This window comes from Diadema antillarum, unplaced genomic scaffold, assembly GCF_040938485.1.
Source record: "Diadema antillarum isolate AM-2024a unplaced genomic scaffold, OU_Dant_1.0 seq00000954_RagTag, whole genome shotgun sequence".
Lineage (NCBI taxonomy): Eukaryota > Metazoa > Echinodermata > Echinoidea > Diadematoida > Diadematidae > Diadema > Diadema antillarum.
In genome coordinates this window covers 50,049-72,825 of record NW_027271802.1, presented here as the reverse complement: position 1 = coordinate 72,825, position 22,777 = coordinate 50,049, and the positions used below count along the sequence as shown (strand labels likewise).

Genomic DNA, 22,777 nt, shown 5'->3' with positions numbered 1-22,777 from the left:
GGAGGAGGAAGAGGAATAGTACAGTGTATAGCAGAAAGAGCGGGAGGATGGTTAGGAGGAGGAGGAGCGAGGAGGAGGAGAGGGAAATGACAAGGATAAATAGGCGGAGGAGAGGGAGGGGGAGTTGAATGAGAAATAAAAAGAGGGATGGGAAGAGGGAGAGGAAGGGGGAAGAGGAGGAGGATGAAGAGGAAGAGTAATATAGCAGAAATAACAGGGAGATGGTTAGGAGGAGGAGGAGGAGGAGGAAAAGGAGGAGAAGGAGGTAGATAATGAGGAACACTGGAGGAAAAGGAGGAGGAGATCGAAATATGAGAAGGAGGAATAGGCTGAGGAGGAAGAGGAGGGGGAAGAGTTGAATGAGAGATAGGACGAGGGATAGAAAAAGGGAGAAGAGGAGAAGGAGGAGGAGGAGGAAGAGGAGGAAGAGGAGGAGGAGAAGGAGGAGGAGGAGGAGGAGAAGGTGCTTCAACTTCAAAATACCGGATGATGCAGGGACTGCATTGTTGATAACCGAGTCCATCGGGTCAGCCGAGGGTAAGCGCATGCAGGCCTGTTATCGTCGTCACTCTGTCTATACCAGCCTTGGGATGCAGGCTTCAAGGTTGCCATCCTCATCACCGTCTATCTCAGAGAATATCTGGTTTTAAAGGGATGGCATAGTTTTGGTTGAGGTGAGGGATTCAGATTTTATCTTTTTGCGAGATGATAAAGAGCATACAATTCTAAGAGATATTCAAAATTTTATTTGATGAAAATCGGTGTCGAAATTGCTGAGGTATCCAAATACAACATGTACAAAGTAAGACAAAGTGGCCCTAATAAAGGGTGGTCCCATCTTTTATTACGACCTATTTGCTTTTGGATATCTCAGCCATTTTAGAGCTAATTTTCATCAAATAAGCTTCGAATTCCTCTTACAACAGTATGGTCTTTCATATTTCGTAAGAAGTTTTTCACAATCTACAAAAAGTTGAACTTGAAGCTCAATATTAACCACAACTATACTATCCCTTTAACCCATCAATTCCCTAAAACAACTTTCTGTTTTTCGGCGTTGTATTATATTGATCATGAATTTTACGCATCGTCGTTTTCGTGTGTGTGTGTGTGTGTGTGTGTGTGTCTTTTATAACGTAGAGGAAAAAGCAGACATCTTTTACTGGATACCTTCGTCGTTTATGTGCATTTCATTTTGTTTGTCTATGTTACAGAATATTCACAGGATCCCAGCATTTATGATTAGTAGACATTTATATCGGATGTAGGAAGGGCGTACGATAGGCTTTAAAATGATTTATAATTCCTGCATTTATAATTGATTATGAAATTTACGAGACAGGTTAGAAGTTCAAGGTTCCGTTTGTCTCAAATTCGCGTATTGTAGTCATTTTTTTTTCACAGACAGTTGTTGAGATTATATGGATTTAAACGGTTCCATAATAATCTTCTTCCAATATAAGATATGCAGTGAAATTCAGAGTTGCCAACTGAATGATCGCAAGATGATGATTTCTGCCGGAAATTTCTTTCAGAACTTTATGGGATAAGCATATATACTTTGTCACCGGCGTGAAAAAAAAAGATTTCCGGGGCAGACTGCTCCTCCTCGTGTTGGCCTTCTTTTATGGTAGAGAAAACTGATTGATAAATTTGAATTATGCCTCAACCCTCAGCTTTTTTTTTTTTTTTACAACAATAACAATGACGCTATTTCCAAGTATGGTTCTCTAGCCATAAAATGCAATATATCCCCTGGAATATTTCAGGACGTCAGACGAAATATGTTTGGGAATGACGTCAGACTGTTTCAATCTATTGCCAGCCTCGGCACCGTTTCTTCTTCCCATCATTTTCATCATGTCGACGCACAGTTTATCCTTGACATGTAAAGACACTTTGTGTAAATGGAGCACGAAAGGATCTGACTCGTCATAACATACTGTGTAGTATTGTACAATTAGGCCCCTAGTATGTACATTGTCTTGAAAGGTATGGTTATAGTTTTGGTTGAGATGAGGGTTAAGTTTCCAACTTTTTATAAGATAAGGAGAAACTCTTATGAAATATGAAAGAGCATGCACGTCTAAGAGGAATTCAAAGTTTGTTTGATGACAATTGGTTTTGAAATGGCTGAGATATAAGAAAAAACAAAAAAACAAACAAAGAGGTCCTAATAAAAGGTGAGACCCACCTTTTATCAGTATCACTTTATTCTAATTTGTTTTTTGGATATCTCAGCCATTTCAAAATCAATTTTCATCAAATAAACTTTATATTCCTCTTAGAACTGTATGCTCTTTAATATTTCATAAGAGGTTTACAATTATCTCGCCAAAAGTTACAATCTGAATCCAAACCCCCACCTCGACCAAATCTACAGCATCCCTTATTGAACACACTTATCAACACCAAGGTTGTGTTGTTTTTACTCAATTCAACTCGCCATACAAACTTATCAACGTCAAGGTTGTGTTATATGTTTTTACTCAATTCAACTCGCCATGGAATTTTTGACGAATTTGCCGATGTTGCGAAGGTGCTCGCCATTATTCGTGCATTTCCGACAACAAGGCGCCCCTGATTCGCAGATTTCGCAGAATCCGATGATGATGTTTGCCATTGCAAACAGTACTTTTGACTTACACAGCAAAAGAAGAAAAGACGATGACAAGAACTTTACATCAAGAGTAGAAGTCTTTCAAGTGGAATATGCCGTTGGTTCACAAGTTCTCCGTGCACACCGGCCGGCTGCACGCGCAGACTACGCTCTAACAATCCGCTCCTGGAGGGGGTTGGGCGAATTATACGTAGCTCGACCTTTCGTAGCCGTGGCGCATCGTTACCTCGGCCAAGGTCAATAGCCTCCACCGCGACCCCTCGCGCGTGCGCCGTCGGTGCGCCCATTAATCAACGACATCATTTGAGATGCACGTAGAAATGCGAATGGAATGGAATGCTATATGCTAGCAACCGACGACCACTTTGATACGCAGTGACCAGCAGCGGCGACTGGTGTTTAAAAATACAGGGGCCGAAAAAAGAGAGAAAGACAAGAGAGAGAAAGAGAGAGAGAGAAAGAGGGGAAAAAGTGGGCATTCGCGCGCCATAAATCTGAGAAGGGCGTCGAGTCTGCCACCAGGCAAAAAGCCAGGGGTGTTGATATCCGAAACGTGTCACGGAGAGTTCAAAATGGCTCGAGCCAAATTTATTTGATGCATCACTAACTTTGCCTGGGTTCACTCTCGTTTTCCAGCCTTTTTACTGCGTGGTGGCTGTCGTGCCTGGTAACAGCAGTATTTTAGCATGTTAAATACAGCATCTTATGACGTGCTCCTCGATCAACCGGGTTTTTGCCATAGTCATGATTCTTCTCACCTCCAATTTGTCTCTCTGGCTAAACGTTGATCTCGTCGACAGACAAAAGTCAAGTATTTGTTCATTTGAATCAGTACATGAAGGGCGTCACACACACATTCTTGCGAGAACTATTGCCACGGGTGGTTTTTGAGATAAAAATGTAGCAAACTTGTACAGCCTCTTTCATCCAATCATTCTTACGAGATGATGATTCATGGATTAAGTGAGCAAATGGCGGAAGCTCGAGTTACTTTTAACGCATGCCCTTCCGTGACTCACAAATCAAATATATATTTTGCCATACTTCTTCACAGAATCAAACAAGGGGGGAGGGAGGGGAGAATTTCTTGGAATATCATTGCGCCCATGCATATTTTAATGACCCTGTCCCCTTTGAGTGGACGTAAATAGAGACGAGGGTCAACACTTCCGCGGTGTAGGGTTATATATCCTCTGGCAATTGTCCGAGAGAATCCAATGCCCGCGCTGCTTCTTTCGTCCGCACGCGTCGCCCCAATTTCTCGCTATTAATCACCGGTAGCCGCAGCCACTAGCCCCGATCGAGAGTTACGATGTCAGCTGACGACTCGGGGCGTCGCGGAAGAGTAGCGGGTCAACCGAGGGGCAGCCGTGTGGAGACGATAACTGCGTGCGTAGGTCAGTCGGAGCGCAGGTCTTATCCTACTTGCATATATATATCGCTTTTCTGTACTCATAGTTTCGATGGCCCATGTTGAGAAGAGCTATTGATAGATCGACAGAGTGTGACACAGCGAGATCTACAGATCGGTCACCTCTATGTGTATGTCGTGATTGAGATCTACAATTCAATTCATTTATATTCTATTTAATTACCTTATTTCCATTGAACAAAAGACGATCACTCAGTAAAGAACATGCAAGTAACATATCCCAAAACGTATCTTTGTTGAACAAAAGGATCTATACACGATTACACGTACGTATCAGCAGAGTTATAGATAAAAATGATAACAGCTTGAGAAATGGGGTAGAAAAGATAGAAAGAACCAAGAAGCCAATTAGAGATGGAAGAAAAAAAAAGAAAAAGAAGACGATAGAAGGAGAAAATATCAAGAAAAGGGATGGCAGAAGCACAGGAACGGAGAAAGATGATCAAACTCACTAATACAGCTTCATGAAAGTCCGAAGGTCGACCAATGGAAAGGAACCAATGGTGGAAAAATCCACCAAAATGAGTGGTGCGGTAAAAAAAAAAAGAAGAAGTGTGATATATACCGTTTGTTTTCGTGATGTGTGACAAACACATTTTGAGTCTTGTTTCATATCATATCATGTCATGTCATGTCATTTCATGTATAATATTATGTCATGCATTTCTCTAATGAGATTGTAACGAAAATGACGAAAATCCAAAAATCATTGAAGGGATGTATTGGACATTGCATGCAAATGATCAATGACAGGATGATGTTGGAGGAAGATCGAAATGAAGCAAGAAATATACTGGAGTCTAAAGAAAAACAATGTTGTTTCACAATCCACAGCTCAATCATTGATGATGCAAGCTAAAAAAATCGGATAGATATACGTAACGGCAAAAATGAAATATGAAATAACAAGCGAAGTTGCAGAGTATGACTCATAATTACAATTAGCCTGAAGTTACATGTCATTGTGACGATAATCACATTTCAATTATCTAAGGCATAATCATCAATTATCTCATACGCCGTTATATGTCATAATATTCCATCATGATATCACTGCTTATAATTCTGTGATAGGTTTGTACAATTGATAGCTTAACAACAATACCCCAACCCTTGTTAGTCATATGCTATTGCAAAGCAACGATCATTTGGATTAAAAGACAAAGTTCATTCCGTGTAGTTTGAAAGTTTATTACGGAGTTTGTAGACTTTATTCTATTCATTTCATCATGAAAGACACGAAAGGAGCGTGGCCAATGGGAGATGGTAGAGATTAAAGGGCATCATCAGCTCATCTGCTGGCCAATTACGCAACTGCGACTATCATCACGTTATGCCTCCAAGCATGAAATGTTACATTTCCAAAACTTGTACACCTCCCTTTCGGTTTTAACAATTCAATTCAATTCAATTCAATTCAATTCAATTCAATTCAATTCAATTCAATTCAATAATACTTTATTTCCATCCATCAAACTAAAATTAATACATAATAGTATAGATACATTAAGCAATTCAACTGAATCTTCTCAAGCACTGTCTAATGGCATTTACTCTATCTCTAACATCAGTTACTTGAAAACAGAATGGAGTTTTGCGTTGATATCGTTGATTTATTTCAGTAGCTTATTTATGTACGTGCATTATTGTAGTGTGCGTGTTAATATGCACATAGAGAGGAGCGAATCTTACAAGAGGATTATATTCCATATTTAACAACGGCATGTCTAATGTTAAACGTTCGGATTATATGCACCATGTAAACAATATTGGTCGTTTTCCGTGGGATCTCTTTGTATAATCATGTTACGTTGTCTGGAATTCCCACTCCTCTTCGCACCCGGTACGTGTCAACCCATTATTCGCCCTGTCGGAGTGACGCTACAAATAACCTCAATAGCCGCTTTATAGATTAATGTTCAGTTTTGAAAATACACGTGCCGTGCATGAATGATAGAAACCGAAAACTCTCATCTCATTTCTATATTTAAAGTCATCCTTATTTAGGGCATCTAATATCACTTTCCCTCGCATGGTTGCGTTTGCCGGTGGTATTTCCATACCTCGTTTGAAGACCGCCGCATCCGTCGACGCACAGTCTCGATTGGGCTTTATTCAAAACGCCTTCCCACTGAAAACTGAATGATCTTGAACAATGAGGAACATATGCCTACACAATATATACCAACCCACATACACAGATGAATAGACAGACAGATAATCATATAGACATAAATATATCGACTAATCATATATGATAGACATATATAGAGATTGAGAAGAAGGGGAGTGATAGAAGAAGAGATTGACGGAAAAAGAGCAAGAGTGTGGGAACATGTTTCTGTAAAACAAATTCATGACTGGGTCCTTAATCGAAACATCAACCCCAATGAGACTGACCTACTTCATTTATAGCTATACACATCAAGTGTCATTAATTACGCAATGAGCAGAACAAGAGCGGGGCGTTGGCACATCTGTTGGGTAATTGCAATGGCATGATTGCTTACTTGGAGTCTGGCTTCAACACTTGGTACTGTCTATCAAAAATGACTTATATATCCAATGGCATTCACAGGCATGACCCGCAATACATCGGGCTAGGATGAAATACTCGAAAGACAATGCATCTATAAAGGGTGCATACATGGTTGGATGAATATGAAAGTATAATGACAAAATGTATTTTCTTACATTTTATGTATTAGACATTGTAGTATATCACAGAATTATGCGTTTGGTCTGTAGACCATTCATTTATTCATTTATTTAGTCATTCATTCATTCATTCATTCTTTCTTTCATACATTCATTCATTCATTCATATATTCATTCATTCATTCATTCATTCATTCATTCATTCATTCATTTTAACACGGAGAGACCTATTCCGCATACGCTGTTTTTCAATGGGTCCGTGCATAGAATTCATAACAATCTACAAAATACAAACGAATAAAACAAATCACGTGCAGTACATCAAAACAAGAGATATATGTATACAACATAAGAAATGTAAAAATGCAATGATCCTCCACTGAAAAATAAAAAAATGTTGCGTGCGTTTTTTTCAAAACTTGACTGATGTCAGACAAGTTTTGTTTTTATGATTGTTGTGCCTGCATAATATACGCTTCATCTTCTGCATGTACAGAATATATATCATCAATATAAAGAAATTTACTTCTATAGAATGATTGAAAGCTAATACTTCTTCGGAGTTTTTTACCGTCTACGATTTCGCTGCAGCTTCGTGTTTACTCGTGCACATGTTCATTAATATTCAGTACCAGCTCAGTATACAATACTATAGAAATATATTACTAACAAATAGAAAACACACAAACACAAACAAACACAAAGTCATTCCTTTATGAAAATGTTGCAGAGAATTTGTCTTTGTCGTATCCCTTCTTCATCGTATATTCTTTAGGGAAAGACGCATACACTTTTGATCGTCTTGTTTGACTTCTGAGATTATTAAAAAGAGAAAATAACTTGGCCATAGAATAGTAAGACAAGAATTATATCTATTTGCCCATATATACCTTCGACTGAACTATGAAAACAGAAATATAAAAGGTTTAACCGCTTTTAGGAAACCATTGTGAGAGTTTGAATGATTTATAATTTTTTTCGAGAATACCATTGTCGGCTGTGTCTTCTCGATAGAGTGATAATCAAAGTGTACATCTTCAGCTGGAGATTGCTAGGGAATGTAACATAGCAGCACGGAAAACTATTTACGTATACGTATACCCCCCCCCCCTTGATTTGAAACAGAGCTAGCAAGCAAGACTGAAAAAGTTACATCTGTTAAACATACATGCTGACGAAGATACTTTTCATTGCTCTCGTTATTATCTGTAATTAAAGAGTTAGCTTTGGGTTAGTGTAGTATAAATGAACATCGAATAATGAGCTACATACCATACATAAACACATGCTGTATGACATTGAGGAATAGTAACAATATTCTCAAGTATGTGCATGTATTCTATGACTTTCGTTGCCATACTGGCGAAAAAATCGTGAATTTCAGAAGTAGTTAACCGACTGCTCGACATGCACAGTTCAGGAAGCTAATCAGAGCATTTGTTTTGCAAGAAGGGGGGGGGGGGGGGGGGGAGAGAGTGAAGGAAGGGAAAAAATGCGCAGCGTATTGCCAATGTAAACTGATAATATCCCAATCGGTATCAAACTAAGCGAAACCGAAACAAGGCAAACAAAACAATACTGTCAGATGGCAATAAGCAAACTAAAAATCTCTCTTGGAGCGGAAAGGTGATCGAAAATTACAGGTTGCGACCGCAAGATCAATAGGGTTTCTTTTTCGTTTTTCTTTTTTGGTTAAATCTTGTTTTTTCTGTATCTTTTGTTTACCATGTAATCGACAGGGCCAAGGTTTCGTGAGGACTGTTGAGGTTTAGTATATCTTTGTGTTTTCTTTTCTCGTACTTAATTACCATCCGTCTCTAAACACCACACTTCATATAAAGTGACACTAACTTTACATAGAAAAATTATGCTCTGCGCTGGGCGATGAACGTATTGTGGTCTAGCATATACACGCTCTGCCAAAAATCCCTTTTTCTACCACCTTTATTCAACATTGTATCGGACGACAAACGCATTATTTTCATGTTGTAAGCCCTCCCACTGTTGGTGTGTCATACGTTGAGATGATTTTTTTTTTGGCCAATGTGACTGCATGAATGCAAAGGACGGCTGATGTAGGAGAAACAATCTGCAATAATTCATTCAAATCCAGAAGAAGCGATGCACAGGTTTGCCCAGAGTCATTTCTATGTTGACTAAGCGGACTGAAAGCACGAGAATATCGTACCAGTATAAGAAGAGAGTAACATTGTGAATATATGATGATAATGACCTTTGGTGCAAACATGAAAGGAAACAAAACACATACACACACCATCGTACGGAACTGAAAATGACTAATGATCAGTATTTCAGTATCGAAACAGATATAAGTCACTATCCTGCTGCTATATTAAAACTATACTCGATACTGCTCGAAATGACTCGGTCCCGAGTACATGTATACTTATTGTTGTGACCACTTCTTATGAATGAGTGAAACTCCCCGCAAAAAGAATAGGGGAATTTTTCTGAATAAATGCAAAACCGAGAGTAGGAGTACAAAATGACGGCTCGCTATTCAGACCTCTTTAAAAACATTCGAATATTTCAAAAATATCTCAATATCGCCATACTTCACAGCGTAAACGTGCATAAATATATATTCTGCCATTTGTGGAGTACTCGAGCAATATATCCATGAGCGTATGGATGCGTACTCGTGTGTTGCGTTGTGTGTTGTGTGTGTGTGTGTGTGTGTGTGTGTGTGTGTGTGTGTGTGTGTGTGTGTGTGTGTTTGTGTGTGTATATGCTATGGAAATGGCAAAATGATACCGAGTCCGTGTACAGAGTATTCTGTATAATCTTACAATCTTATAACGATTGCCTCATAACATTGCAGCGAACATGCCGCATATATCGTCTCAACATCCGGACTTTAATGCGCGTTGGACGGCTTTCCTCCACTAATCATGCGCGTAAATTCGCGATTCATCTCGCCGCCGGAAAGTGACGTAAAGTTTCATATATCACGCTCCACTGAGCATACGCATCATGTGAAATCATGGTGCAACCGCGATTTTCACGAAAGATAGCGCAGAACAATAGCGGCACAATCATAAGCCACACTGGACATTATCTATAGATGCGATGTATTGGTTTCTATGCTTTGTTTCCTGGTTTTTTTTCCCCTTCTCTTCAATTAGGTCGATCAGCTCTGATCAAATTTGATACAAGGCAAATGTAATGATTTGGACTTTTTATGATGATTTTGCATAACGTGATTCACATTACTGAATACTAACGAGTTATTGAACTAGACTGTGCCCAATCTAAAAACATAAAATGTCTCATTGTATGACGTCACTGATAATGACTAGCCAGACAACAGCAAAGAATATTGTGTCATGCTTTCGTTTTGGCCGTCAAAATCGGCATGATTCTTGAAGATTTGTTCCAATGTATGATATTGTTAATCTGAAACTTATTCATTGATGTGTTTATTGAGTTATCCGTTTACTCATTGATCTGTTCTGGATAGGGCCTGTACTACTTTTAGTCACTTTACTTTATATTCGGTCATATCTGTGTCGAACATGCGTCAGTTTAATGCTACAAAAAAGGCGGATGTTTCCTTGAAGAAATAGTTTCCATTCGAGTTTGTTTTGTAACACCGAAACTCAAAATAAATCGCAATAACATTATTCAACAAATGTAAACATCGAAAAGAATGACGAAACGGGTGTGGATAGAATCAGAAGTAAAGAGGAAAATATGAAAATTTTAGATGAATTCTACGAAGACCTTCACTTTCGCAACCATCCCCTCCCCCACCTCCCACTCTTAGCATCATTAATGTGTTTATCATCAGAAGTGTACACTTTTACGAGAGTGCTCGGGACACATGTTTGAATTTATGGATACATCTTGCTTTTACTTTGTAATTGATTGACCGTATTTTAAGTATTATGTTGAGATGTAAATTGATTTGCCATGTTATATACGGTATGTTGTTGAAAGCGCTTAAAATCGTTACTAGTTACTGCAGGTTTTAGCGCCCTATAAAATCTTACGTTTTGTTGCGATGTACGCTGGCGTAAAGTAATGTATATGTCACAGTTTAAGACATTTGGGTAACAGCATATTTGATTTGTTGACGGTTTTCGGGGATTCATCGTGAACAAAACCCGTGTCTTTCTTTCGTAATGGGGAGCCGCGTTTGGAAAAATCAGAGATAGGCCCTATTGAAATAATGACCCTACATGTTTGCAGTCACGTGGTCAACGTTAATGAGCGGATGACACTAATTTGTTTTTTATCTGATTCTGATTATATTCTGATTATTTATCTGATTTCTTCCTTTACAAGATAGCCGCCTTGTGTTTGTTAATGTGCGTCCGTGTGTGTGTGCATGTATGTGTGTATTACTCTGTCTTTTTATTTCTTTCTCTTAGGCAAAGTGTCTTTGTTGTTGTTTTTTTTGCAGTATGATTTTTTCATTTTTTTAATGAGGGGACTGCATACTACAAGCTCTGCTTTTTAGCAGTCCCCTCCATTTTCAGCAATTTTATTTCTGCCCTTACCATAATGATATTACATTTATTTATATCTCTGTCGATATGTGTGTGTCTTTGTGTTTACCATGTAATCAACAGGGCCAATGTGTCTTTATTACATGATATTATGTTCATTGCATTGTTGTACTGATATGCTGACAACTGTATATACGAACATTGCATAGTATTCCTAATTGTTTGTTTTGTTGGAAATGAAATAAATCAACTTGAACTTGAAAGAATTTTCGACAAGATAGCAAGAAGGTGAGATGTGGCGAGAAGCTGACAGAGCCAGCTATTGAGAGAGACAGCAGAAAAATAGATAAAAAGATAAAGTTATAAACGAGATGCGGTTGCCATGGCAATGAAAAAAATAAATGAAGTGATTGATTTGATCACGCGAGGAAACTCAGACATTGCACAATGCAAACGCGAGCATGCGTCATTGTCCCGACGTAATTTCTTTTCCCACTCATTCCTCTCCTCTCCCCCCCCCCCCCCCCCCCCCCATCCTCTCGCTCGCTCTCTCTCCGTCGTTTCTCCAACTCTCGCTTTCTCAGATTTCTGAAGGGGAATTTCCCCCCTGCATACACGTGTTTTCTTGTCATCTGACGGTTTCCGTCTGCCAAAGAGATGGTAGGCATTCCCTGCCAGAAAGGTATAACAGACTGAGGAGGAAGTGCACTGATCGGAATTCCTTTCATATGAACTCGACTTGACCCAAGCGTGGATGTTTTTGTGGTATGATCATCATCGTCTTTCTCCTCCTCTTCCTCCTCCTCCTCCTCACCCTACGTCTTCCCCTTTCCTTCTTCTTCTTCTTTTCTTCATCTTTCTCCTCTTCCTCTTCTCCTGCTAGTAGTAGTATATTATTTCTTCTTATTATCAGTAATACTCTTATTATTCTGAATGAGAGACTCGTATAAAGCGCTCATTCTAACTAAAAAGATAATCTTTTTTTGCCTTTCATCATATAATTTCAAGATGCTTTCTGAGCTCTTTGGCTATCCTAGAAGAGATAGAAATTGGGAAGCCTATATGTCTTTTTATTCAGGTGTTCATTCACGTCGCAAACACGATGTTTAGTTTATTACTTCTTCTTATTATCAGTCATACTCTAGGATATCATCATCATCTGTCATCATACTTCAAAATTGTCAGCATCATCATCATTTTTGTCATCGTTACCATGGTTACAATGAGTGGCGTCATCACTACCACAAGTTCATTAACATAACATGATGTAATTATATCAAAAATCTGTAATCATCTTTGCAGAGGCAGAAATTATGTATTTCTTTCAGGTGTTCATTTACGTCGCAAACACTTTATAAAGAAAGTATTTGACGGTAAATCAAAGGGGCGTGAGTTTTCGACGAGCCAAAGTACGTTACGTAGATTAGCATTACGTAGATTAGGTTGACTCAGGAGAAAGGTGTGGTTTTGTTAAACAAACTAATATGATTGTAGAGGGCATCGTAGAGAGTTGGGCTTAAACAGATTATAACATGGGATAGCATTAATGTTGCTGGTTTGTATCTACGATCAATAACGAGTCCCACAATTTCTTATTTTATTCCCGATATCACGAGTTGTGTCATAGGGGCATTATTTGTTGTATAATTCAGATCTTGATTGTTACTCCATTGTCTTGAATTCTTCCTCTAATCAGTACAGTTTCGATTCTCCCTGTAATCCCTTAACCCGTCCGCTTTAAGACGCTGAGATCCCCGAAAACCTAGGAACAAGATTCTGGTAGGAGAATGATTAACTGCTTGCTATATAGCTTGAAGAAATGAATGAGTCTTTTTGTCAACGTAACGGACCTCAAACTTGATCACTGTTTCACGGTTTCCTTTGAATCGACGGACGTGGATACGACTTGCTGGGATCTCGCTTGGATCTGAGCTGTCCGTTCCCTCGTCACCAACAAGTCCATTTGGTTCATTGCTGTTATTTTTTTTCTTTCTTCTGTTACTGTTCGCAGTATGCTGCATAATCTTTTCAAAGTCATACAAATAACTTCGAACAAGGGAATTACGTCACTGGTGTCGCCGCTGAAGGCGTATTAGGATATGTTTTTTTTTAACGTGCTTTTCACTGAATATACCATTTTGTTATACAATGATATTGTAAACCCCATTATACAGAGATTAATGTTCATGGAGTTCACTGAGATTTCATTTTAAAGTCACCCCTTTTAGAAGCGATGTGAGGTCCACTCAATCGTAAAACATTTCGCACTTTCATTCAAATTCTGAAGATAAAAAGAATTTTGCGACTATTTTCTTTTCTCATTGACAAGTTGAAAGATTTATGTTCTGTGAGTCGGCATGACAGTTAAGGGCATAACAGTTAGGGCAGCCTCAGACAAGGTGCTCAATTGCTGGTGTAGCAAGGCAGGCAACGTCCCTTTGCCAAAGAACACGAAGAGTAGATGGCCTATTTCGAAACACAAGATTTTGCCAATAGGGGCGTCCATTCAACAACTGCGCGTGTGAGTGTTTTTTTGGCGAGCATGGTGGGTGACGAATGTTTTGAATGCTCAGCGAGGGTCACCTGTATATTAATTTTGGCACCGACATGGATCTTGCCAGAGATACTTTTTTTTGCAAACATTTCACCGTCATCGGTGTTCTGGGGATTCACTCATGTGGGGGCTTCGCATATGTATGCATCATTTGTCTGCTGTCTGCAGCTGGCGTTCGCTCTGGCGAGTGAAATTGGCAGCGAGCCGAGCTAAAAACGTTATACCGCCCTCTTTCATTTTCGCGAGATGCTCAACAAAATGTTGTCATCGTTAGTTACGAACGCTCCTCGCATCAAATGCTTCACAAACGGAAAATGCACTAGAGATGGAGAGCGAAAAAATGTTTTTGAGCATCGATATGAGGAAAATGGAGTTTAATTGAAACCGACTGGTCGGTTGCAGCTCTTCTCCTCTTCCCTCCAATTCCCTCAGTCGCTCGTTGACGACAAAAAAAAAAAAAAAAAAAAAAAAAAACATGAAATGAACATGAAATTCTTTGTATTCAGACAATCACGTTGTGTGTATTATTTTGTTGGAAATGGAAAATATATGGAACGAAATCAAAATAATGTGCTGCTTGCACCGTCTTGCTCCTTGATTGTGCTGTATGTTTGCTCATTGTTGTCAGCGGCAAGAGACAGTGCGGTCTGGTACAAGAACCACTCATGTGTGAATAGACTTGACACAAATTCTACATAATAAATTTCAACAATAAACACAAGCTAATAATGATAACAGTTGTGCTTCTATGGCGCATAATAAAGCAATGCTCCCTATGCGCTTTACCATAACTCTTTTAAACACACACTAACACAAAGGCATAATGGCAAATTACATGCAAGCTATGGATAAAGATATGAAACACATTTTGGGCTCGTACAAAGGCTTAGGAGGTGGACAATATAAAAAACAAATGTGTCATAAGTACACCTTGTATAGTAGGCCATCTCCTGTTAATACCGCGTTTAAAGTACCCTTTAGCCATGAACGTCTGAACACGTGCAACAACTAGGGGCCTATGCACTGCGGAGTTACTGTTTGAAAATAGCCGAATTGCCGCTCGTAAAATACAATCGATATCAGTTTTCGGATGTCAACGTCATTTTCCTTGGAAAGATTGCGATGTACTTGCAAAGCGTTAATGACAGTGTACGACAGAAATATTCTTCTCCATGAACACGAGCACATTTAGAAAATTAAAGAATAATCATATTTCGTTGACAGGGGTATAGCCGTTACTGAAACCATCGATGTATAAAATCATTTGTCATTGTATCCACATTACCCATTTATTAATCTGACAACACATTGCGTCATTGGCATTTTGATAAGTAAAAAGACATGGAATTCCGTCGACTTCCGTCTAGGGATGGTGCACTGCATAAAAAGTGTCCCATTGACCTTCCGTTGCCCTCGGGAAAGACGGCTTTTTGCAGGTATATGGTGTATGATATGTCGAAATGAAAGAAAAAAAAATCGCCATGTGAATTATACTAGTTTGGCAAAACAGCAACAACAACAGCAGCAACAACGATCCGGATCCTGACTGTTACCCTCAGGAGAAATTGCATATGGAGATGTACTTCAGGACTATTTCTCCCTGAGCAATTAACAGGGCAGTGTTCCCTGGACAGTAAGCTCTGAATTTATCGCTCGGACAAACATATCCGCAGGGACTAGTGGACGGAAGAGCAGTATTTTGTTCTTCCTTCTATAATAGAATAGTCGTCAAGGTCTGCCGGGGCTATTGCATATAACCTCTCGTTAAAATAATCGCTGGAATTATTTAGTATATTGGGGCTTGTTATGAGGTACTAACGCATGTCACTCTGCGCTCTGTAACTTTGAAAAGTTTATAAGGCAGGGAAGCAAGAATATAAGGACCAGGATAAACTTTCCTTTTTGAATTGTCAAGCGTGCTTCTTTCAGAACTTCTGTTGCATTTTCGCATGCCTGACGACATAAATTCATCAGACCACGTGGATATCGCCCGGACTGCAGAAATAACGAACCCAGTGATCGACGACAAAACAGGAAGGCGAGAACGAAGAGGGAAGATGGGGAAAAAAGATTCACAGAGGAGAAGGCCTATAGTAACCCCCAACATCTCGCCAAGACATCGGCTGTAGGCAGAGATAATAGAATGAGTATAGAGCGCTTGGAAAGAAAAACCGCATTCGCGCTATATAGCGATTATATCGGACAGTATTATCAACAGGGTATACCCCCGACTGATTTGGCGTCCACATATCGCCGAAGGTCGGTTTGCGCTATTCTTCGAGATTCTAACAAAATACGGTGAAGGAGTAGATGTACACAACAACAAACTCGCGATAATGCAGTGGCATAATAAGAGGGAATCGTGGAAGCCGTAGATTATTATCATTTTTAAAAATCCTTTTCCTCCTCAGCTGGAATATCTCGCGCTCCGCGCTCGATTCCTATAAGTTCGAGCACTGCGAAGCTCCTTTGTTGCTTTTCAAAGGTCCTTATCGTTGACACCTACAGAACGATTACACTCCACAGCAGGTCCTCCTTTACTTCTGATATTTTTCTCCCTCTCAGTCTCTACGTATTTTCTCTCCCACTCGGTCTCCATAAATACAGCATCTTTCATGTCCGCGACTCCTCATCTTCCCGCATTACGTCAACCACATCTCGTTCTATTGTCCTCACGCCCGACTCTCTTCATGTTTGTTTTTCTCTCTTTTCTCTCCTTCTCTCTCTTCCTCCCCTGTCACCATCTCTTCATCTTTTCCATCCATATTTTTTTTCTTCATCTAATTGCCAATGCTGTCGCTTCATTAAGCAAGTGAATTGATTGCATAGGCCAATAACCGCTTGTTCATCCGAGTTCAGACCGGCAATTGCGAGAGAGGAGCAGTAATGTATGGCTGTAGATGCGCGTCACGTAAGTAGGGTGTCCTGTTGGGCATCCGTTGGCCTGGCAATATGTCACCCCTGTGACTTACAGGCGTGTAACAAACTACCAGTGCTGTGTGTAGGTCAGTTACGTGAAAATACACTCGTAACACATGAAAGTCATCTGGGTATCATATTCGTTAACTCTTTAAGAATAAATCGTGCTAGGAATGAGAAGGTATCTTACATATCTGAAAAGATAATCGTATGATATTGTATACGTGAGATGTCGTATCGTTATATATCAATTCACATCTTATCCTTTCATAATCATAACAAACTGTACATCATATCTCATATCATAATCATCATATCATGTCATATCATATCATATATCAGATCATATAGTATATACATATATCACATCCATCACATCACATCACGTCACGTCACATCACATCATATCACATCATATCACATCACATCACATCACATCACATCACAACACATCACATCACATCACATCACATCACATCACAACACATCACATCACATCACATGAAATGACATCACATTGCATCACAGCACATTAAATCACATCACATCACATCACATCACATCACATCACATCACATCGCCACACATCACATCACATCACATCACATCACATCACATGATATGACATCACATTACATCACATCACATCACATCACATCACATCACATCACATCACATCACATCACATGATATGACATCACATTGCATCACAGCACATTAAATCACGTCACATCACATCACATCACATCACATCACTTCACATCACATCACATCACATCACATCACATCACATCACATCACATCACATCACAACACATCTAAAATAATCTTGTCTAAGATAACTTCCTCTCTGTGACTATAATCAGCATCTAATCTAACCATTATCCTTTTCTTCCTTCTCCTCCTCCTGGTAATGGATATTCCAAGACCTAGAGATGAAGGTCGCTCATATTCCAAACCTAGCTTCCAGGAGGAGCTTCGATGAATATTGTAATGAGGAATAAGTGTTTTATAAGGACATCACTGCATACTCTCACACACCTGTCATCACCATCGATCATCTTTATTATTTATCATCATCATCATCATCATCTTCTTCTTCTTCTTCTTCTTCGTCATCATCATCATCATCATCATCCAGGGGCGGATCCAGGAATTCCGTAAAGAGGGGGCGCCTTTACAAAATTAAAGGGGGGGGGGGCGCACGCACCCCACCCCCAATTTGTTTCTTTTTATTTCTTTTGTTTTAACAAAAAATGAAGGGGGCGCACGCACCCCACCCCCAATTTGTTTCTTTTTATTTCTTTTGTTTTAACAAAAATAAAGGGGGGGGGGGCGCACGCCCTTTGCACCCTTGCCTAGATCCACCACTGTCATCATCATCATCATCTTCTTCTTCATCATCATCATCATCATTTTCATCATCATCCTCATTAAGAAATTTATTGATGAACAGATATTAACTTATGCTCTGGGTTGTTGATTGAAATCGCTTCAGGGATGTACACATAATCGGCATAGATATGAATATATAGGTATGTGACCGCTTGTGGAATAATGTGACATGGCATGATTGAAGTTACTTTTATTATTTTACACTTTTCACCGCTTAAGGAAGTGGGTTTTTTTTTTTTTTTTTTGGTAAGCAGTGATTGAATTAGAATATTGCCTTGTCATCACTGTATGTTTTTTTTTCAACACCTGTGAAATGTAATGCAATGGAACACTTTCCATGATGTTTTTGTTGTTGCTTTTGTTGTTGTTGTTGTTGCTGTGGTAGAAGTGGTGGCTTATGCTGCAGCTTTTGTTGCTGCTGTTGCTGTTTAGGGGAATTGAAGAGTGATGGTCAGGGTGAATGCTTAACAATGTGGTCTACCGCTGAGACAATCTGCATTTTCTTCAAAACTGTCCCGGTTCCACACACACTCGACTGGTACATCTCATCGGGCCAAGGAATGTCTAAGATTGCACTGTAACTGTCCGTGTTGCCGCGTATAGTTACAAATCGTAACTCTTGTATGTTTATATAATAATTGTTTGTGAATGATGTACATGCATCAAAGAACTATTATGCTGTAGCCGACGGTCTGGAGTAATTCGACCGAGCGGCTGCTCGGCCGATGTGAATATTAAGATTGATTGGGAAGATCGAGAAGGCCATCATGTCAAATTTACATCACTCTGACTATACTTCAGCCAGGAAGCCTTGCCAGAGACATATTTCCTTCCTTGTGCTAATATTATAGCCGATCATTTCCCTCTGAAAATGAAATCTGACAATCGCAACACAGCAAGCGTGTACGCACTCACCCTCCGATGTACACTGTATGATGAGTATAGCTGGCTGACGATGAAGAGCTATAGCCATATCTACACTGCGGCTGTGGTGACGAGCCTCAGAAATTGTGTTCTGCAAGAATACTCTTTTTCTCTTAAATATCCGAGATAATTCATTGTAGTTACTTGTACAGGCGTATTATATGACTAATGGATGGGAATGTAAGATTCTCATCAATAGGCTATCTTTAAAATATATATAAATGAGAAGCGAAAAGAGAAGATACTTTAAGTGAAGAAGGGAAAGGCACAACATCAGCGTGGGTGAATGTGAATCAATCGAAAGCTTGAGCACTCCAGCAATGGCGTTCATCCTGTTTTCTTTTGTGGAACGTTAACCCTAAAGGATCGGTTACCAAACACCAGTCACGAGCCATGGACAATTCCTTAACCCTTGCTATACCAATGAGTCCAATGTGCCCAAATTTCACACACACATACCTATGGACTGTAAATACGTGACACAAAGAGGGTTAATGATCATGTCATCGATAAATTAGTCCATGAGTCAGTGGAATCAAAATGGATACAAGCAAAAGAAGTCACACCGACGGCAAAAACTGTACATGAGATATGCCCTATGAATTTTGTGTTTGTTTGTCTTTATGCTTTTGTTTAGTGTGTATATCTTCTTTTTAAAAACTCGGTTGCTGCATATATCTCTTTCAATTATCCGTTTCTCATCTTCATTTTTCTTTTCTAAAACCTACGCATATTAACCCGTTGAGGACTAGTCCCGAGTTTACTAGGGCAGGTGTCTATGGGAAATGTATGTTGTAGCAAAAGCAGCTCGTCCTCGATGGGTTAAAGTGATGGGTTGATATCGAGCCGCTGTGGCACAGTGGTTTAGACCGCGGACTCTCAATCGTGCAGGTCCCTGTTTCGAGACCGATGGTAGCAGTGGATTTGCCCTTACATACAGTAGACAAGGGACTGCATCTTCATTGCCTGGCCGTTCGAAGGACACTTTAAATTGTCGGTCTCATGGGAGCTTGCTAATGAGTAATACTATAGTGCCTTCTTTTGAGCTACGAGGCGGAATACAGCTAAACACTCAAGCCACAACCATTAATAATTTATTGCGCGAACATTACTGGCATTACATCACAATATGAATTGGTCTGGCTTCTTATTGATGATTGCTTTTTTTAAGAAGTCGATTATGATTACTAACATTCAATTACATTCACACCAAAGCACCAAGAAACTTATCTGACCTGTCTCGTCGACATTCTTCGTATTAAACTCGCTCCTCATCACAACTACTAGTAATTCCCAAGCACACAATTCATTTGGTTTTCGTTCATTTCCAGATTTTGCCTCTCAGAACTCAAGAATCCATTTCCACATAATTTTAGGGTCATGCAAAACATGCTTCAAACAGTTTCAAGCAGATTTGCCTTAAGTAAAAAGGCTTGGGATTTCTACGCATTACGTTACTAGTATTTGATACTGAACCTAGGCTACGCTCGTACATGAATGTACGATGTGTTGGAAGAGCGTTTGCAGCTGGTGATGAAAAAGCGCCATATAAATGTCGCGTGTGTTGGTTTGTATTTTACGGTTTGACATGAACTGCGTCATGTTCTTCATAACTAAATTGTTGTTCATCACTCTTTATCTTGACAATTTTTTTCGGCGTTTTCTTTCCTATTTGTGACAGCTCACACGCATCAGCTGTCAGAGGAATGCGAGGTGTTTCTATGGTTACGGGAAATCGGACTCGATTACTACTTCAGCAACTTTATGAGTGGGAACTTCCACACGCTACGGGACATCGCGTCCATGGATCCCACGCCCGAAGTTCTGCGGGAACTAGAGGTTGAGCTCCCGGCTCATCGCAAGCGTCTTCGTCTGGCAAGTTAGTACCATATGAGTTCAATCTGATAATGCTGCATACACGCAGGGAGGTGACTTGTCTCACCTCCTGCATACACGGTACGCCTCATGTCGTACAGCGTTGTCGTGCCCGTGTCTCATAACGTGCACATAAATATGACTTCGTTGGGCTACACTGTCACCAATATTATTGATTTAAAGCATGCATGGTCGCGTTATTGTACATACTTTGTATGCGTCATGCATGCATGCATGGTGGATGTGTATATGTATGATAGGGTGTACTTATGTATGTATATATGTACATATGTACGTATGTTTTTATGTAAATGTATGTATGTATGCACGCACGTATACCTGCGGGCGTTCATGCATTGAGCTTGTCAAGTGCTTCTGCGTGTTGTGTGCATGTATGTGTGTAGCTGTCTGAGCGTGTGCGTTTCTGTGTATGGACAACTGTGAACCAGAACAGCATAAATACAGGCAGAGGTCGTGTAATAATCATATCTTTGTTGACCCGGGAAATGAGTAATGGTTGAGGCGCACTTTGTATGCGAGAACATGATCAAGGTTTGGCCAGGCGTCTCTCCATTGTCAGCGGTCAGAGGGACATCAATTTTTGAAGTGTTTGGTCAGCCCGCCGTTATATAGCTATCGTTGCGATTTGTACGGGCCACTTACATCCCCCTCGGCGGCCATCGCGAACTCGCCGACACTTGGGCGATCGTGCCGCCAGCCATCCGGGGGTCTAGATTTAGCGGCTGACCGTCTGGCTTAGTAGTTAGCTTGTTGTCTCCGTTCTAGCACAAAGCTTTCAAAATCTAATCACGTAAACTTATAGTAGAAGCAGAAACAAAACAACAAGGATATCGAAAAAAAAAAAGAAACAAGACAGGCATCTCTGTTCTCTGGTTCTTTCCTTCTTTCATTTCCCCCTGTTCCCACTTCGGCTCTACTGTTTCATTTATAATGTGTGCGCAATTATTTATCATTGTCTTTTTGGGGGGTAACATGATAATGTGTATTCATTTGGGCCATCAAACAGAGAATGAGTTGAATGACCTGAATTGAGGAACTCATAGCAATAACGTCATAACAGCATGCCGCGTTTGAGCAACGTCCTTCATCATTCACATCATGGCGGCTCAACATCTGTTCAATCATTGGCTTCCCTTTCCACTTCCCTCCTTCCTATCTTTTCCCCCCTCTTCTTTTCCCTTCATGAGAACATATATTTACTATTTCATTTCCTTGTTCGAATCTCCGGGATGGGGAAAGCTGCATGTAATATCATTAACTAAAAGTGATGGGTCACTAAAATAGACGCCGTCGTCGGTCCGAGAAAAGGAGTTTCGGAGAGGGTGCGAAACCAGGTGGTGTGCCCACCGCCGAGTGTCTCCGTTGACACCCGGCACTTTTCGGTCGGTCAGCCGTCACCACCTAAGATGTAAACCCGCTTTGGTCACCAGATCGACTACCAAGTGTTTCAGTACGCGACAAAACGATGGCAAGAGAAACAATACATCGTAGCAGTTTCTTCAAAAACGGCAGCAACATCAATAAAATGCCAAATTTCTACCAACTACTACTGCAACTATTACTAAGACTACTACTTCTACTACTACTTCTAGGCCTGCTGCTGCTGCTGCTGCTACTACTACCACTACATGTACTTCTAGGTCTACTGCTGCTACTACTACTGCTATACTACTACTACTACTACTACTATTACTACTACAAATGTTAACACAACTCTTATGAAACGACGCGATACAGCAAAAACAGCAAGACTATTTATACATAGAGTGAGAGATTCACACCCTCCCCTTTTTTCCTTCGTATACTCTTCATTCTTCTCTGTCCTCGCCGTTACACTTAGACCATTTACGTTGTCAACGATCTTGAGGGAAGACGAAGATTTAGTGTCAAACTCTGAAAGGTCTTGG

The 22,777-nt window shown here is 40.0% G+C and overlaps 1 protein-coding gene across 1 annotated transcript in view; it reads left to right on the top strand.

The window, feature by feature from the left end:
* LOC139741805 (ankyrin repeat and SAM domain-containing protein 1A-like) overlaps positions 1 to 21,357 on the top strand; it is a 37,830-nt gene extending 16,473 nt beyond the window's left edge. The window contains exon 2 of the mRNA XM_071652390.1: positions 20,656 to 21,357. Within this exon, the coding sequence (XP_071508491.1) occupies positions 20,656 to 20,858 (203 nt within the window). The 3' untranslated portion in view covers positions 20,859 to 21,357. The remainder of the gene's footprint in view (positions 1 to 20,655) is intronic.
* The last annotated feature ends 1,420 nt before the right edge of the window (positions 21,358 to 22,777 follow it).